The sequence below is a fragment of the Netta rufina genome (assembly GCF_964035555.1).
Source record: "Netta rufina genome assembly, chromosome: 8".
NCBI lineage: Eukaryota > Metazoa > Chordata > Aves > Anseriformes > Anatidae > Netta > Netta rufina.
This window is the reverse complement of record NC_140131.1, coordinates 20,659,773-20,674,641: the sequence shown is the minus strand read 5'-3', so window position 1 is coordinate 20,674,641 and position 14,869 is coordinate 20,659,773. Positions and strand designations below refer to the sequence as shown.

Here is a 14,869-nt window from a genome sequence, read left to right as displayed (position 1 = left end):
TGCCAAATGAGAACATGAAAGCTTGAAATTGTGCCTCTATCATTTTAAAATACAGATCTTAAGTGATATTATGAAACACCATACACTGACAGTGGTCCCTAGCTGATAATTTAACAGATACCCAGACAAGTCAAACATCACCATGAATTATACCAAGGTGGTGGTGGATTTTTTTTTGTCATTCAACCTTCATATGTAGGTGAGTGACAGGTGTAGAAACAAATGGGAAGAAAGCACTTGGCTCTGACCCAACAGCGCTTCCAGTTTTGTCTCTCTCACACACACGCATGCGCACACCTGCCAACCACCAGAAACACGTGAATTGAGATCTAACCAGGAATTAGGTATCGACGTACCAAAAACATTTTTGGTGTGTAAGTGCTCAGCCTTTGTGCCACTCGCAGGCAATATGGCTCCCATACAGTACTCAGGTTTACAAGCTTACTGCTGTTTTAAACTTGCACTTGTTAAATTTCTTATAGGTCTGAGAGAGATGACATTGCTCCAGGCTCAGTGTGCCTGGGACAAGCTCCCATTGAGAACTCCTGGTATAGTCTAAACAACATCTCTACAGTGTGCAGTACCTCTTTTACCCAGCTCATACATAGCTTTTGATACAACTCTTAAATACCAGTTTACTTGCTTTCTTAAGAATACCTAAAAAGGTGAGTTATTTTCAAAATTAGTATAAAGTTAAAAGAAACTCAAACAAGCTACAATCTATTTAACTCAAGCACAGCACCGCCAGAAGTTTCACACACACTATTTGGTGTTTTCATTGTTGTTTTTCCTTTCACTCTTTAAGGCAGTGGTTTCCACAAGTCAGTTCAGAGAATTTAATGAAGCATGGTCCATGGCAATTCATGTTGCAACTCCATTTTTCATCTGGGGGACTCTACTCCCCAGCCATTAGTAGTTTTGTTCAGGGCTCCAGAGTTCAGATCAACTTGACAAGCTCTGTTCTGGCACAGACTGCAGCTGGCACATTTTCCATCAGGACCTCATTCTCAATTATGAGATGGTTTAAATTGTTCTTTTTTTGTTTGTTTGTTTTGTATTAGCCTGCTATTCAAAGGTCATCAAGTTGGCAGGAACCTGAAAACAAGAATACAAATAACTAATTCCACTGTTTCAGACACTATTCCACCTGCTTAAATGCACATTACAATGCTCAATCTGTCTCAAAAAAAAAAAAAAGGAGGGAGATGCAACTGTCATTAAGCAGTACAAGTATACTTACAGCTGTAGAAAACCCAGGTATCAAAGTATGGTTTATGATTTTACTGCATGCCTTAGATCTTCTTAATTTTGATGAAATTTAAGATTCAAGTTGTCGACAAAGCAACTTTAACATGATAAATGTCAGCACTCAACTGTGCAAGAACCTTCTCACTTGAGTCCCACGAGATAGAGAATTCTTGGCACAGGTCAGTGAGTGATGTAGGCCCTCCAGTATTTTTAGGACTAATTTACAAAAACAAGGCATAAACACTTGCCTAGGCTTTTCCCATAGGAAACCTGAATGTGCGATGGAAACATCACTCCCTTTCATGAATATTAAAGCTAGTCTGCATTATATAATTTATATCCCCATTTTCTCCTTATCAGGAATTTGCCTGACAGCAACAACTCCTATTTACTCACGGTACTAAAGAGCCACTAAATTCCAGATGACTGCCAATAAATACATAGTTTGGTCAGATTTGAAGCAAATTATTTCTTGCCTTGCATTTACTGTTTATCCACAGAAGCAAGAATGACCAACTGGGTTAAAGTTCCACCATGAAAATTAAAGATTATATATATTAAAATAGTTCCCAAAGTTATGCAGCTGGGTAGGTGCTTATTCTGTTGAAAGCACGTCTAAACGTGCAATGTTATTAAGGGCATGACTGCATAAACAAACATCTGTTTTTAACAGTTTCGTGAGGTGCCTCTCTAGGGAAAGCACTGGTCAGGAGTCAAATCGCAATCAGGAGAAAGACTTTAAAGAATCTTTATTTAAAACACATTTTGTATCTAAACCAACCTTTATTACCTAATGTTTGCATGAAGTGCTGCTTCTTTTAACACTGCAAGAAGGCTTGCAGTATAACTACACTCATATATGCCAGAAAACAGAAGGTATGCAACAAACAATGGTAAGCAGGGCTATTGGCCTTTTAGTGGCGGTCTTCTTCCATAACTCCTCCCCCTACCTGTCTTTTAAAACCTCCTGCATTTATCTTCACCTTGCTGCCATCCTTTCCCCAGGAAGCTGAACCAAGACCCTTAAGCTTGCTGCTTTTGCATAAGCTAGGAGCTGAATGCTTTAGACAGGTTTGTATTGTGTAGCACCGTTAAGCCTTACTGAATAAAAGCTGTCATCAGAGTGCAGTTTTCGGGCCTGCCTGGCAGTCACCACCTTCTTGCAAACTCTTTGCCATTATTTGCTACTATTTGCACTCTTTCCAGCTGGGAACACAATTTCCTCTCCTTTGCACTGTCTCAGATACATTTCCGTGACCCTCCTTACTCCTAAGATTTCTGTAAGAACTGAACAGGAATGCACAGAAGGATCTGAAAAGGTCCTTAACTTTCCCCCTATTCTTAAGCATAGCCATGTAGAAACAGGCAACAAATTCATTAATATTTTTGCTTCAGGGACTTCAGAAAGTGTTAACTTAAAGATGCAATTTTGCTCATGAAAAAGTCAGTAACAATTTCTACGGGAACAGAATTTATCAGGGGTTGGAATAATCTTTTCTTCCTTTTTGAATCAGGGAAAATTCTGGTTTTGCTTTTGTCGTCTTTCAAACATACTCAGAACTGTAATATTTTTATATATTTTGGAAATACATACAAACAACAGAAAATTTGCATGCCCAAGACCTAACAAAGTAGCACCATAGAGAGGTACCAAAAATTGTTATTGAATACTACAGTTTATGGTTTTACTATATAACAATAAAATAGTCATTTTTAAATGGGCAGCTCTGGGACAGAGCTTTTAGCATATTCCTTCAATTTCTGAAATTTCCAAATTGCTTTAAATTAGCCTCAAGATAAACCCCCATTTTTCTTCATTACCACAGAAGCACTGAGGATGTGCTTACAAAGAGACAAACAAGAAAGCTAAGGCAAGTCAATAAACAGGTGAAATCGATGTCCAGGCTGGTCACTCTTCATACAGAGCCATCATTTACAGCTTAGTCATCTTAAAGCTCTGTCAGTTGTGAGCTCTTAACAGCTCGTAATTTTATTTCAACATCTTGCTCTCACCTGTTGTCTGTTGCTTTGGCAGGCAGCACTCAGGTGTTTAAACCAGAGCATTGCATTCATTCTATTTCCAGCTTGAAATTTGTAGGAATTTCCTAAGTGAGAAAGGTATGGGAAAAAAATGGATAAAGAAACACAGCCAATACTATATTTAAATCTTATCTATAGTCAAATAACTCGAAATTATAACACTACAAAAACATGTTATAGCAAAAGGTTCTTAAAACTTCACACTTTGACTGGCATACGTGGAGGAGCTTAAACAATTGTTTGACATAATGCAAAAAGTCACAGCTCATCTGTCTTCCTTTTGGACATTCGCGATTTCAACTAACACCAGTGTCAACTAGAAAAAAACACAAAACATTTCTCAGAACCGTACAACAAAAAACACAATTTTTGTTCAATGCCATTATTCAAATTTGGTATATCATAGTATTTTTATGAAGTGCAAAATGGCACTGATATGCACTCTAAAGCATTTGAAAATATTTGAAAATTATTCCTAAATATTTTGACATATGTCAGACTGCTATTTTCAGTATCTCGTGTTAGGCAGTGCTTACTTGGATTCAGAAATGTATTACAAAAATGTTTCAAGTTGCTGTTGCTAAATTTAAGCTGACACGCTTAAACTAGAATAGACACTCAAAAATAAGATGTACTAAGCCTGGACATAAATAAAATTAATAATGTCAAGCTCCTTTATCAAAACTGCTAGTGATGCTCTTTGTGCTATGGAGAAGTAACAACTTCTTCAGTTTAAACTAAAATCAGGGCACTACGCTAGAATAAAGGAAATTATTTTTTTGTTCCTTATTTTTTCCACTGGCTTCTCAGTGTAATATAGTCAAATCTTACTGCTTTTCCTGGCAATAGCACTGCATTTCGATAGCTGTTTTGTTTTGTGGTTTGTTTTTTATTTGAAAGGTAGAGGTCGAGCACCTGGTTCTAGCTGAATAGCAAACTTTTTATTGCTACTTACATTTTTGTGTACGTGAAAACACCTCTGAATGGTCTAAATATAGTTTAAAAGAATGCAAATGAATACTTTCAAGAAAAACACAAGCAGAGCTGTTAGTTTGGACAGTACTTAAAACTTCATGAAGGAAGACTTTAAGGATTCTCTACAGACAATTGTTCCCGCAGCGTACTAAAGGTATGATCCCTCTAAGAGCTGCTGATTAAGAAAAAAGTAGGATTTTTTCCTGTATAATTTAATTTTGCTGTGGAATTCCTACACAATTAAGTGTTTCTTCTGGGTATCACTGTGCTCTTGGTACAAGTGTTGCTCACCTTTCTCAGAATCAGTCAATAAGAAGAGATCGGGATGTTCAGGGTCATCTGCCATCATCACCATCCAGCCCACCACTGACACGTTCTTACTTGGAGTGGATTTGAACTGAAAATACAAGCAGATATGTAAACTAGCATGAAACGAGAAGCCTCAGACAGACTAAGCAGAACAACTATTCAAAAGAGGCATTTTCAGTGCCACCGTCAAAAGACAGAGTAACTTTAGAGGAAGCACATCAAGTAAGTAAACTTAAAAATTTTATATGGAATTAATGAAAACAGAACTTACCACAATTAATAAATACAAATTAAAAGGAACATCACGATCCATCAAATTGCATGTCAAACATCTAAACTGCATTGTATGGATACCATAGCATTCCTTATCATGTTACTCCACATGTACATATATCATTAAAAAACGCATCAAGTGAAAAGTTAGTCCCTTCACTGGAGAAGGATTGAACTCATCTTTGCTGTAACTATTCAAAGTTAACATACATAACGATTACAATAATATGTAATTGCATGTAACACAAGTCTTTTGGACATGGCAACACCAATGTGTTATTAAATATATCCTGATGAAGGAAATAGATCAAGTGAGAGTGAATATTCAGTAAACAAGACATTGTTATATTCAAAATGATGGGGTTTTCCTGTTTGAGGTGTTACTCATACATTGACATATAACTTATACCTCCCCTTCCAAGCATGATATCAGTCTCTCCTATGCTATTCTCTCTCTTAACAGCCCCTTGGTTCCACTCTCCTTTCCATTCACCTGGGCAATATTATTTTCTACTTTGCAGGCCTCCTCTTAGTTCCAGGCAAACTGCCCATTAAATCCCAACTTGCCCATTTTCAGGCCACAAGCTTCCTTTTCCCTGCTCTCCTTGTTTATCTGTTAGTAGACTCTCACAATCCACCTCCCGTTACTTGATCAGTCCCATTCTCTCTCCAAGATCTAACCCATAAAATCTCTCTCAAGTGTTTAGTTGACATATCTCCTCCTCCCACATTCACATGCCCACCACAGACTTCATCACTAGTCCTTGCGTTTCTACCCTCTGCAACGCTTTACCACATTTCTGTGCCCAGAAGGTCCAACTCTGCTATATGCTGGCCACTATCAGCTGTGTTATTTTTTAAAAGCCATAAAGCTAAGACAATCTCCAAGGACATTTTAAATTATTGAAATCAATTTGTAATTCTAGAACACATTTTTCATACTAATTTTTCATAGCAAATTTACAGCATTAAACATCAATTGTCTTTTGTATCACCTAAAAATACTGTTTTACCCTTACTAATCCAATAAAAAGGGAACATCAGCAAAAGGAACCACTCCTGCTAATTAGTTTGAGGGTATTACAAAATAAGAGTACTGGATTACTCTCTCTAAGGCAATATAATTGCTTCATAAATAAAATTCCATTGCAATTCTATAGTACAGAATTCATTGCAATGTATGGTATAGATTGGAATAACTGACAATTATGAGACGGCCTTGAATGCCTAAATAAGTTTACCTGTCTCGGACTTGTGAAACAGCCTATATTTCAAAACTCAGTTTAAAATACATTAGAACTTTAAATGAACAAACATTAGGTCAAATACTTGAAACATGAAAAGCATTTCAACCTAGTTCAAAATAATTTAAGAGTGAACTATTTTCTCTATTTCTGAATGCAGCCTTGTGTACTGTCATCCTTCTGTTGCTATAGTTACACTTGCAGGAAACATTTCATCACAAGCTCCTACTGGTCATGTTTGGATGAAATATTTTAACATCAGCGGAAATATGAAAGCTTGGAAACTTTGAATAGATGCTTGTACACATAGCTTAAGTGTAGAAGGGATGATGACTGTTCTTATAAAAGATCTGCCTGCTGAACTTCAAAATGGATGGCCTTTATTGGTACCACTATAGGTAAAACCATGGGAGAAGACCACTCCTTAGAAAATCTGCAGAACCACAACTGAAGTTTTAAGTCATTCTACTGCCTTTAGAAAAATGCCAAATTAGGTAACATAATGGCAGATTAGGTAACCTCATAAGAGAGACAAGTAAATTACAAAGCCGTATCAGACAACATTTCATTACATTTAGGCCCGGATAACAATTTCTTTCCAAACAGAACCAAAAGTTTCTGTAAAGATTCCAGCCAGTAATGAAAGCTGTTAAGGTGTTAAGTTTATTTGAAAAAAATGAATAAAGATCAGGAAACAAGGACAGGACTTGTTACAGACTCGCTCGAGACACCACCTTGAAAAATAAATGACAACTTACACTTTAAAAGGGATCTGCAAATGCAAACTTCCAGTAGTCTTACAAAGCATTAATGGGTCAGCTTTACAGAGGTGGAAATCTAAGCCACAAAGAATGAACTACTTTCTTTTCTGGAGTTTCATTAAAAATGACATTTGCTCTTTCCTACCTTGGTTGTGCGTCTCAACAACAGGCCTGCAATATGTGAAATTACCAAACAATTAAAACTGCTAGGGCTTGCTTGTTTCATTTTAACCACCAGCTCAAGAATGCCTCACGCTTTCAAAACAATAAGTTAATCCCGATGCTTCTCTAGGAAGTAAAAAGCCCCACACAAGGAAAGCATTTCCTGCTACCATCAATCCATCATCACTTGAAACACATGTCAGTTTTCCATCCCGTCGCACTGCTGGATTTGTATTGCATGTTTGCACAGTCCCCCAAGGCAGTTCATTCTCCACTGATGCATGGAGCTGTGCTAACAGCTAGTCTGCTTTGTTAACTTGAAGGGAATGAAAGCTTCATTGTGATTTAATGTTCCTGGTCCCTCTGCTTTTCTATACAGGTCACTGGAATGAACCTCTTATTATATGCACTGAAAACCATACAGCTCTGCTGCAAGGCTTCACATAACCAGATTTGTTGTTGTTCCTAGCTCAAAAACAGTTTTACTTAAGTCTTTGAATCAAAAATTCAAACTCTTGTTGGGGTCTTACAGCTAATAGTCAAATCATTCTCTCAGTGGCTGACCACATTTCCTAGAACAGCAGTATTCTTTATCATGTTTTTTTTTCTGTGAAAGTGCCTGAGCAACAACTATTAAGGTTTCTAGAATGTCGATAAATGGGTTTAATTCTGAATACCGCATGCAAGGCAAGGCTTGGAATGAACAAGGCTTCATTCTTGAGAGTGAAGGCTCAGAAAGTCACTGTTGCTTTTCCAAATACCTACAGACATGGAAAAATCTCTCATGCATGCTGTGTTGTCACAGAAATTGGCAAGATATTTTCATCCCAGTCACTACAACAGTTTTCTTATGGATGTATTCACATTTTTCCAGGAGAATGCTTTTTAAATAAGTTGCCTATTTTTACTATTGTCCTTTTCTAAACATACGGAAGTACAAGTTTTATCGTGGATGCTTGTTTGTGGGTACCATTTAGGCAAACTAGATAAAACCTTGGGCATCTTACAAACATTCGTCTGAGATTCTTCTGTACCTCATCTCTGGACTCCAGCATGCTCGTTATAGACAACTACTACTGTAGTAATAATTGAAACCTGTTCATTATTTAAAATACAAAGATCATTATATCTGTTAGTCTTTCTTTGATGCAACACAAGAAGATTTGTCACCTCCAGGTATCTACTGCATTCTTTGGAGTAGATTCACATCTACAGTAAACACTACACTGGTATACTCCTTTGTCTTTGACTGTAGGTACAAGAAGAAGAACTGGCCTGCATGTGTTTAAAAGGGAGGAAATTTCTTGCCCTTCTTGCTGGATTACACTCAGATTTTTATGAGGTAATTTTCCAAAGAGGTTGGCTACTATAAGCTTGGAAGAGCTTTCAGTGTTAGTGCATTCCAAGTCCTTGGTCTCAGCTGCCTGAAGCAATAGGAGCAGAACAGTCAAAAGTATGCCTGTAATCAAGACATGGTTAGCATGGGAGCTCTAGCCAAGCAGCTTTATTTAGCAGACTGACTTTTGTTTGTTTGTTTCTAGCATTCCCTTCCACATCACAGAGATCTTGAGCAAGGAAGCTACAAAAGAAAGATCTTAACATGGCAACAGTAGATACCTGGAATATTTTAGCAAGGTATATCTAAAATGTATCAATATTGGAAAAAACCACTCCGAAGTAGACAGCATTATCCCTTTTAAGCATTTAATCTGGACAGCAGCAAAACAGCCTAGATCTAGCCTCAAAACTGTTTTGCAGAGCGAACCTCTCAGGAATATAACTGTATTTGCATAGTGCACACATGCTGATGTGAGTTTAGGAGGAAATTCTTCACTGTAAGGGTAGTGAGGCACTGGAACAGGCTGGCTGCTGTGGATGCCTCATCCCTGGAGGTATTAAAGACCAGGTTGGATGAGGCCCTGAGCAACCTGACCTAGTGGGGTGGTGTCCCTGCCTATGGCAGGGGGGTTGGAATTGGATGATCTCTGAGGTCCCTTCCAACCCAAACCATTCTATGTTCTCAATAAATAATTGACTTGGGAGCTAATAAAAGCTAGTTCAACAGGTTCAGAAAATTTTTGAAAGAGTATTCTAAGTGGATATGACTATATTTAATACAAAAGTAAACTCTTCAAGCAATAGAGACTTCACATGATCAGATACCAAACTTCATTTTTTTCTAAGCATTTGTTACCTTTTTAGTTCATTTACTTTTCCTAAAAATAAAAAAAAGCAAGTTCATCTGCATAATCAAAACTGTTACTCTGAAAAAAATGGATAAACAGATGGATTACAAAAATTTAATATTTTCTTTTCAAACAACACAATTACAAGCTGTGCAATTTCTCCAAGTTCCCTAAACCTATATGTCATTTAGATTGTTTTAAAATATTTATACACAATCTTGAAAAACCTTCTGATTGAATAGGTGCAAGTATGGCAAAGCCTTCCATCATTCTGTACTTTGACAGATAGCGGACAGGAAAGGCTTACAAAATGCATACTCTGTTCTTAAAAGAAAACCAAATGCAATTTTGGCATAAAGCCTAAAAGGCATCACATCATTAACAGGAGCACAAAGTCTGACATTACAAGAAATTCTTTTCCATTTCTCAGTGTTTCCAGAAAAACAAGCAATTGTTAGTGACATAATGCCAGCACAAGTTCTCTTCTTTCTTTCTCATTTGCTTTAGTAATTCACACTTCTACTCATAACAGTTTACAAGTCTGGTCTTGCCAACTACCTTTGCTTTAAAGAGATGGAGTCCTTCCACATGTTTTTCACTGATGCCAGAGGTAAACGCATTCATACACAAACACTTTTCCCAAGACACCGTGGAGACATGACGCTCAGCTAACAGGCTTTTGGCCAGACTGTCATTCAAAACTGGCAGGACAAATTAGGTGGGATCAGTTTAGCTTTCACCTAAGCAATTATAGCCATTAGGGGTGGGGCAGAGGAATGATACTAAAGAAACTGCACATCTTTCTACAAATAATTAGCTATTATTATACTACTTGGAATATTAGAGTACTGTTTCCTAATTAGTTGCTGTCAATAAAAGCAGAAAACACTCAATTGCTTTGTAGATTAAGACAACACTAGAAACAAACTTTCCAAACAGAACAAGAATTCAAATATTCAGAAGTCTACAAGTCGGAAATGCTATGCTTCAAATCACTACCCTCTGAACATAAAAATGTTAGGATCAAAAGCCACTATTTTGTCCCAGAAAGAAAAAGACAGTCCCCTTCCTAGGATTCTAGAGCACATCTCAGTTTCTAAAATTACATAAGCTTTATGCACAGCAAATGGTCTTTAGTGACAGTTGTCATAAATTAAACCCAAACACTGGCCAAGGCAGCTATAAGTAATGATTCCAAGTAGCAAATGAACTTGGAAAAATACTCAAGAATCTTAAGTTTTATCCAGTTTCTTAACTGGATCTCTGGCACATCTTCTTCCAATGTAATTAACCAGTGAAAACAGAAGTGAACTATGCACACCATGACATCCCTGGAACATCTACAGAAATTCCTTTTATTACTTTCCCATATAAGCAAAGTACTCCTAGAATCTTTCAAATTAAGTTGCAATGGATGAAAGGAAGGCCAGCATTATATGATATGCTACCTCTTTGTGTAACATATGAAGTGCTCTGTAGTCAGTTTTAGTTAATGAGATTAGACAAAAGAGGGCCTAATTTTGCCACATATACAAAATCAGTACTTTTAATATCATATGTAGTGATTTCTCTGTCTTTCCACAATGGTGATTGCTTGGATTTCAAGCAGCAAATTGCCGTAAGACTCAGAAATCATCAGAAGACATGACTTCTAACTTAGAAAAGCAGACAGACCCAATGCCATCGCTTCCATCCTCACACACCAACAAATCCAAAAACCCATGGCATATGCAAAGCAGATGTTCCTGGGATAGCATCTAAACATGCGTGATAGTCCCATTAGGGCATATCTGTATGAGCAGAGTCTGACTGGAAGACGGGATAGTACTAGCTAGAAATCATGCAAATCCTAGAAATATTCTCAGTATTTACATCGGGAAATCACATTCTAATTTTGTTAATCAATACTGGAATATGCCTGTTTTACATACGTGTTTTCTTTCAGTAGCCTTCAGAGATTTTGCAGCATAGTAAAAGAGTTGGGTTCCACACAGTGCTACCCAGTATTTTGTCCAAGATGCTACCTAGAGTGAAAGGGGAGAAAAAGTAAATGAAATGTTCCATATTAGTAAGATGTAAAATAGCAGGCATCATCCTGCAAGAATATGACAGCACTAACAGCCCATCAAAACCAGCAGCCCTATTTCCAAAGCTGCTGTTCTTAGTTTTTCATAGAAGTCCACAATGCATTAGAAGAAATCTAGAAAGCAGAAAGAATGTGCCTTTCCTTACTAATCTAAGAAAAACTATTTTACTCTATACTTTCTGCAACCCTTATTAAAAAACTTCATTGAGATAGAATGTTTGTCCCTTTTCTTTTTCATTTTATGCGCAGTCATAAAGTATACCCCATTGTCACAAATGCCTATTTACAATTACATCAAATGTTTACAGTGCAAATGTTAGGGGTTATTCTATTGATAAGTTGTAAGGATCCACCTACCATTCAGGAAGATAAAAAGTTATCAGTACTTGTATGAAATTCTATGTAGCATTACACTTCTCTTCCACTTCCTAGATCATGAGCACAGTCTTATAAACCAACTAAAACGACCAGATAGATCAACTCGAACTCTAGCAGTGACCCTAAACCTTAATTAGCAAGGCAAACGAAATCTCAGACACATAAATTAGATGCATTATTGCCATTTTATTGTATTTACAAGAAAGAAGGTGAGAAAATTAATTATTTTTTTTTTAATCTTACTGTAGGTTTTTTGCCTTCTTTCAACAAAGTCTTCCTCCTGAGAACACCTTGAATAGTAACTGCTCCTGGATACAAATGAACAGCCAAATCTTCAGATTCTAGAGAGCTGAAAGGAGCATGTGAAAAATAGTGTAAAGAATATTTTTCTTAGTTATCCAATCATTACCTCAAACTACTGCAAACATCTGTATTTTAATCTATGAATGCAATTTCATTTATAGGACTTGTGATCAGAAAAATTAGCCAAGCAGGTAATCCTTGATTTAAAAAAATAAAAAATTAAAACAAGACAACTGAAATTCAAGAACAATTAATTTTAACTGGCAAACATTTGGAGTACATTGATACTGCTGCTGTGTGTGTTAAAACATCTCCTTCAGCTCTTGCAAGAAAGATTGAAAATTTTTTTGCTGTTGTCATTAGAAACACTGGAATCATTAGCACATCAAAAACAAAGCGAAAGCTCAAACATGCACACTCTTCAAAAATCTCTGAAAGCAAGAACAGTGGGCAGGAGCAGTAATAAAGAGCAGAAACCCGAACCACAGCTTTAAGGTGTTTTAATACATCTGGTACGCTCCTTATCATCTACCACGTGTAGGATATAAAAGCAAAAATACATGCCAGGTACAGCACTGAAAACAAAACCATTTCATTCAAATTATGAAGCTGACTGGCTTACAAAACATTTTTTATACAACAAAAATCATTTCCATAAATGTAAGTTGGAGCACACAAATAAGCTGCTGAACCCAGCTGCTATCTAGAAAAAACAAGAAGTCAGACAGTGCCCCAGATCTGTTTTGAACCCATGATTTGCTGCTTTATCCATCCCACAGTTGTGCTTATTGCAAAGCACGGCAAAAGTAAAGCACAATAAATTATAAACCAAGTAAACTGGAAATCTAGCAAACATTTTCATTGCAGCATCTAGTGAGAATGAGGATATGGAGACAGTTTTGGACATTAATGGGAACATGAGTTTAACTCAGTAAGACAATGGTTGCTTAACATGAAAAAAATCCATAATTAAATGCTATTTCTTTCCCAATTACAGTGCCACACAGCTGCAGACAACATTTAGTTTAATTACTCAGGAGAATCAGTTATATTACTGTATCAAAGACTGCTATGTATAGTATAGAATTGGGGCCAAATTTAATGCATTACTCAATTTAACCATTTTTTTTTTTTGGGGGCAGGGGGTGTGGGGGAATATGACAAAGAACTGGTAGCAAATAAAACATTTTGAATGCTCTCCATTCATCGCAAGAAACAGCTTTGTTGTCTGCGGAGGAACTACCAACACTACTACTTGGTGGCACGTAGTTAAAAAGCTACCTATGGTAAAACATCTTTAAGCCTTGATATAGAGATCCAATGGTTCAGAATTTGGATTTGCAGACCAGAGTGAACAGAAGCCCTTGGAGTGCTATAGATTAAGTTATAGAAGAGGAAAGCTTTAAGTCTGAAGAAAAAGGTCTCTACCTTTATTTGGACATGTAAGTTAAAGATAACATCAGAAAACACCCACTTAATTATTAAACCAAACCAAATCACCAACACCAGAGGGAAAGTTTGACACCTCTGTGTGCAGTGGGGATTGTACCTGCTGGCCTTCACGTGGCCTCGATAGCCATTTCGTGACACTCTTGTCCCCGGACCGAGAGAATGGTACAACCTGTTCCTGTTGGATTCCATTATAAATTGTACGTATTACATATACTTTTATTTACACAAACAGCACGACTGCTAAAACATAGTATATTTTTGTGTGTGTATCACAAAGCTAATTCTTCCATATAAAAACAGAAGATAATTTACAAAAATGCATGCAAAGGTAGATACCATGTGGTTTTTTATTTGATCGGGTGTTCACTTTGTCAAAACTCATAATACTAACGTTTTATTGCTACTGAACAATAGTAGGTTTTGAGAGAAAAGTCTCCATTTAGTTCTTAGAAAATAAAGCTATATAAAAAAGACATAATAATAAAAAGTTGATGTATTTAGTTTTTGACTTAAGATGTACTATAAAAACAGATTTCGAATTTTATGAATATGTACACACAAGCTGTTGGGCTGAAGGGAATCAAAAGCTCTACCAAAATATCTTGATATTAACTGTAAGATACTGTTGTTTTAAGAAACATTGAGGCAAACTAATCAACATTTCAACTCCCCAGTTCAGACAAGCTTTAACTTCACATATATGCCCTTAACCTGATCCATACTGTCATCCTTCTCCAGGATTTGTGTTCTAGACCTGCCTTTAGAATACTGCTTTGCTTTACTGAATATCATTTTTCTGATCCAGATCCTAGTTGACTGAATTCCATTTAAGTCAATAGAAATGTGCACTTTGTCCCACACCTCCTATTTTCATTGATTTTGCTAGTTAGTTTTATTATACTGAAAGACTCCAATTCTGCAGAAAGCAGGTGGTTAAAGAACAAGAGTGACAAGTTCACAAGCAAAGTATCTCGCATACTATAAATTTAATAATCTGCCACCTGTCAGAGGTGCTTTGAATCAGCTGAAAAGCTGCTTTCATATGGACAGGGCAGTAGTTTCAAGAATGGGAACCATAAATCCAAAACACTCATTTTCCAATCTGAATTCAGAATAGCATACAGCAAGCAAGCAAAACCCTAGAAAGTAACAATCTTACAGAAGGGACACAATCAAGGTTAATAGCAGTAAATCAAACAAAAATAAAGATGTGGTGGTGTTTTTGTTTTTTGTATGTGTGTTTTTTTGTTGTTTGTTTTTAAACAACTCAAATTATTTCCTTTGCTGCAAGAAGAATTATCAACATGCAGCTGATGTATTGCCACCTACTAGTCTATCCTAGAATATGCCATCATTTGTTTTGCAACATAACAAATATGTTTGAATTTATGAAATAGTTTTTGTTTTTTAAAATACATTCAAGATTTGGACAAAAACTGTCGCTAAGATAAA

The 14,869-nt window shown here is 36.6% G+C and overlaps 1 protein-coding gene across 1 annotated transcript in view; it reads right to left on the bottom strand.

Moving 5' to 3' along the window:
* Window positions 1–689: 689 nt before the first annotated feature.
* The window catches only part of RALGPS2 (Ral GEF with PH domain and SH3 binding motif 2), a 113,681-nt gene continuing 99,501 nt past the window's right edge, over window positions 690–14,869 (bottom strand). The window contains exons 15-20 of the mRNA XM_084291092.1: window positions 13,515–13,592; window positions 11,906–12,011; window positions 11,130–11,222; window positions 4,555–4,660; window positions 3,262–3,353; window positions 690–1,095 (exon numbers count right to left, since the gene is read on the bottom strand). Coding sequence (XP_084147218.1) covers window positions 1,066–1,095; window positions 3,262–3,353; window positions 4,555–4,660; window positions 11,130–11,222; window positions 11,906–12,011; window positions 13,515–13,592 — 505 coding nt within the window. The 3' untranslated portion in view covers window positions 690–1,065. The remainder of the gene's footprint in view (window positions 1,096–3,261; window positions 3,354–4,554; window positions 4,661–11,129; window positions 11,223–11,905; window positions 12,012–13,514; window positions 13,593–14,869) is intronic.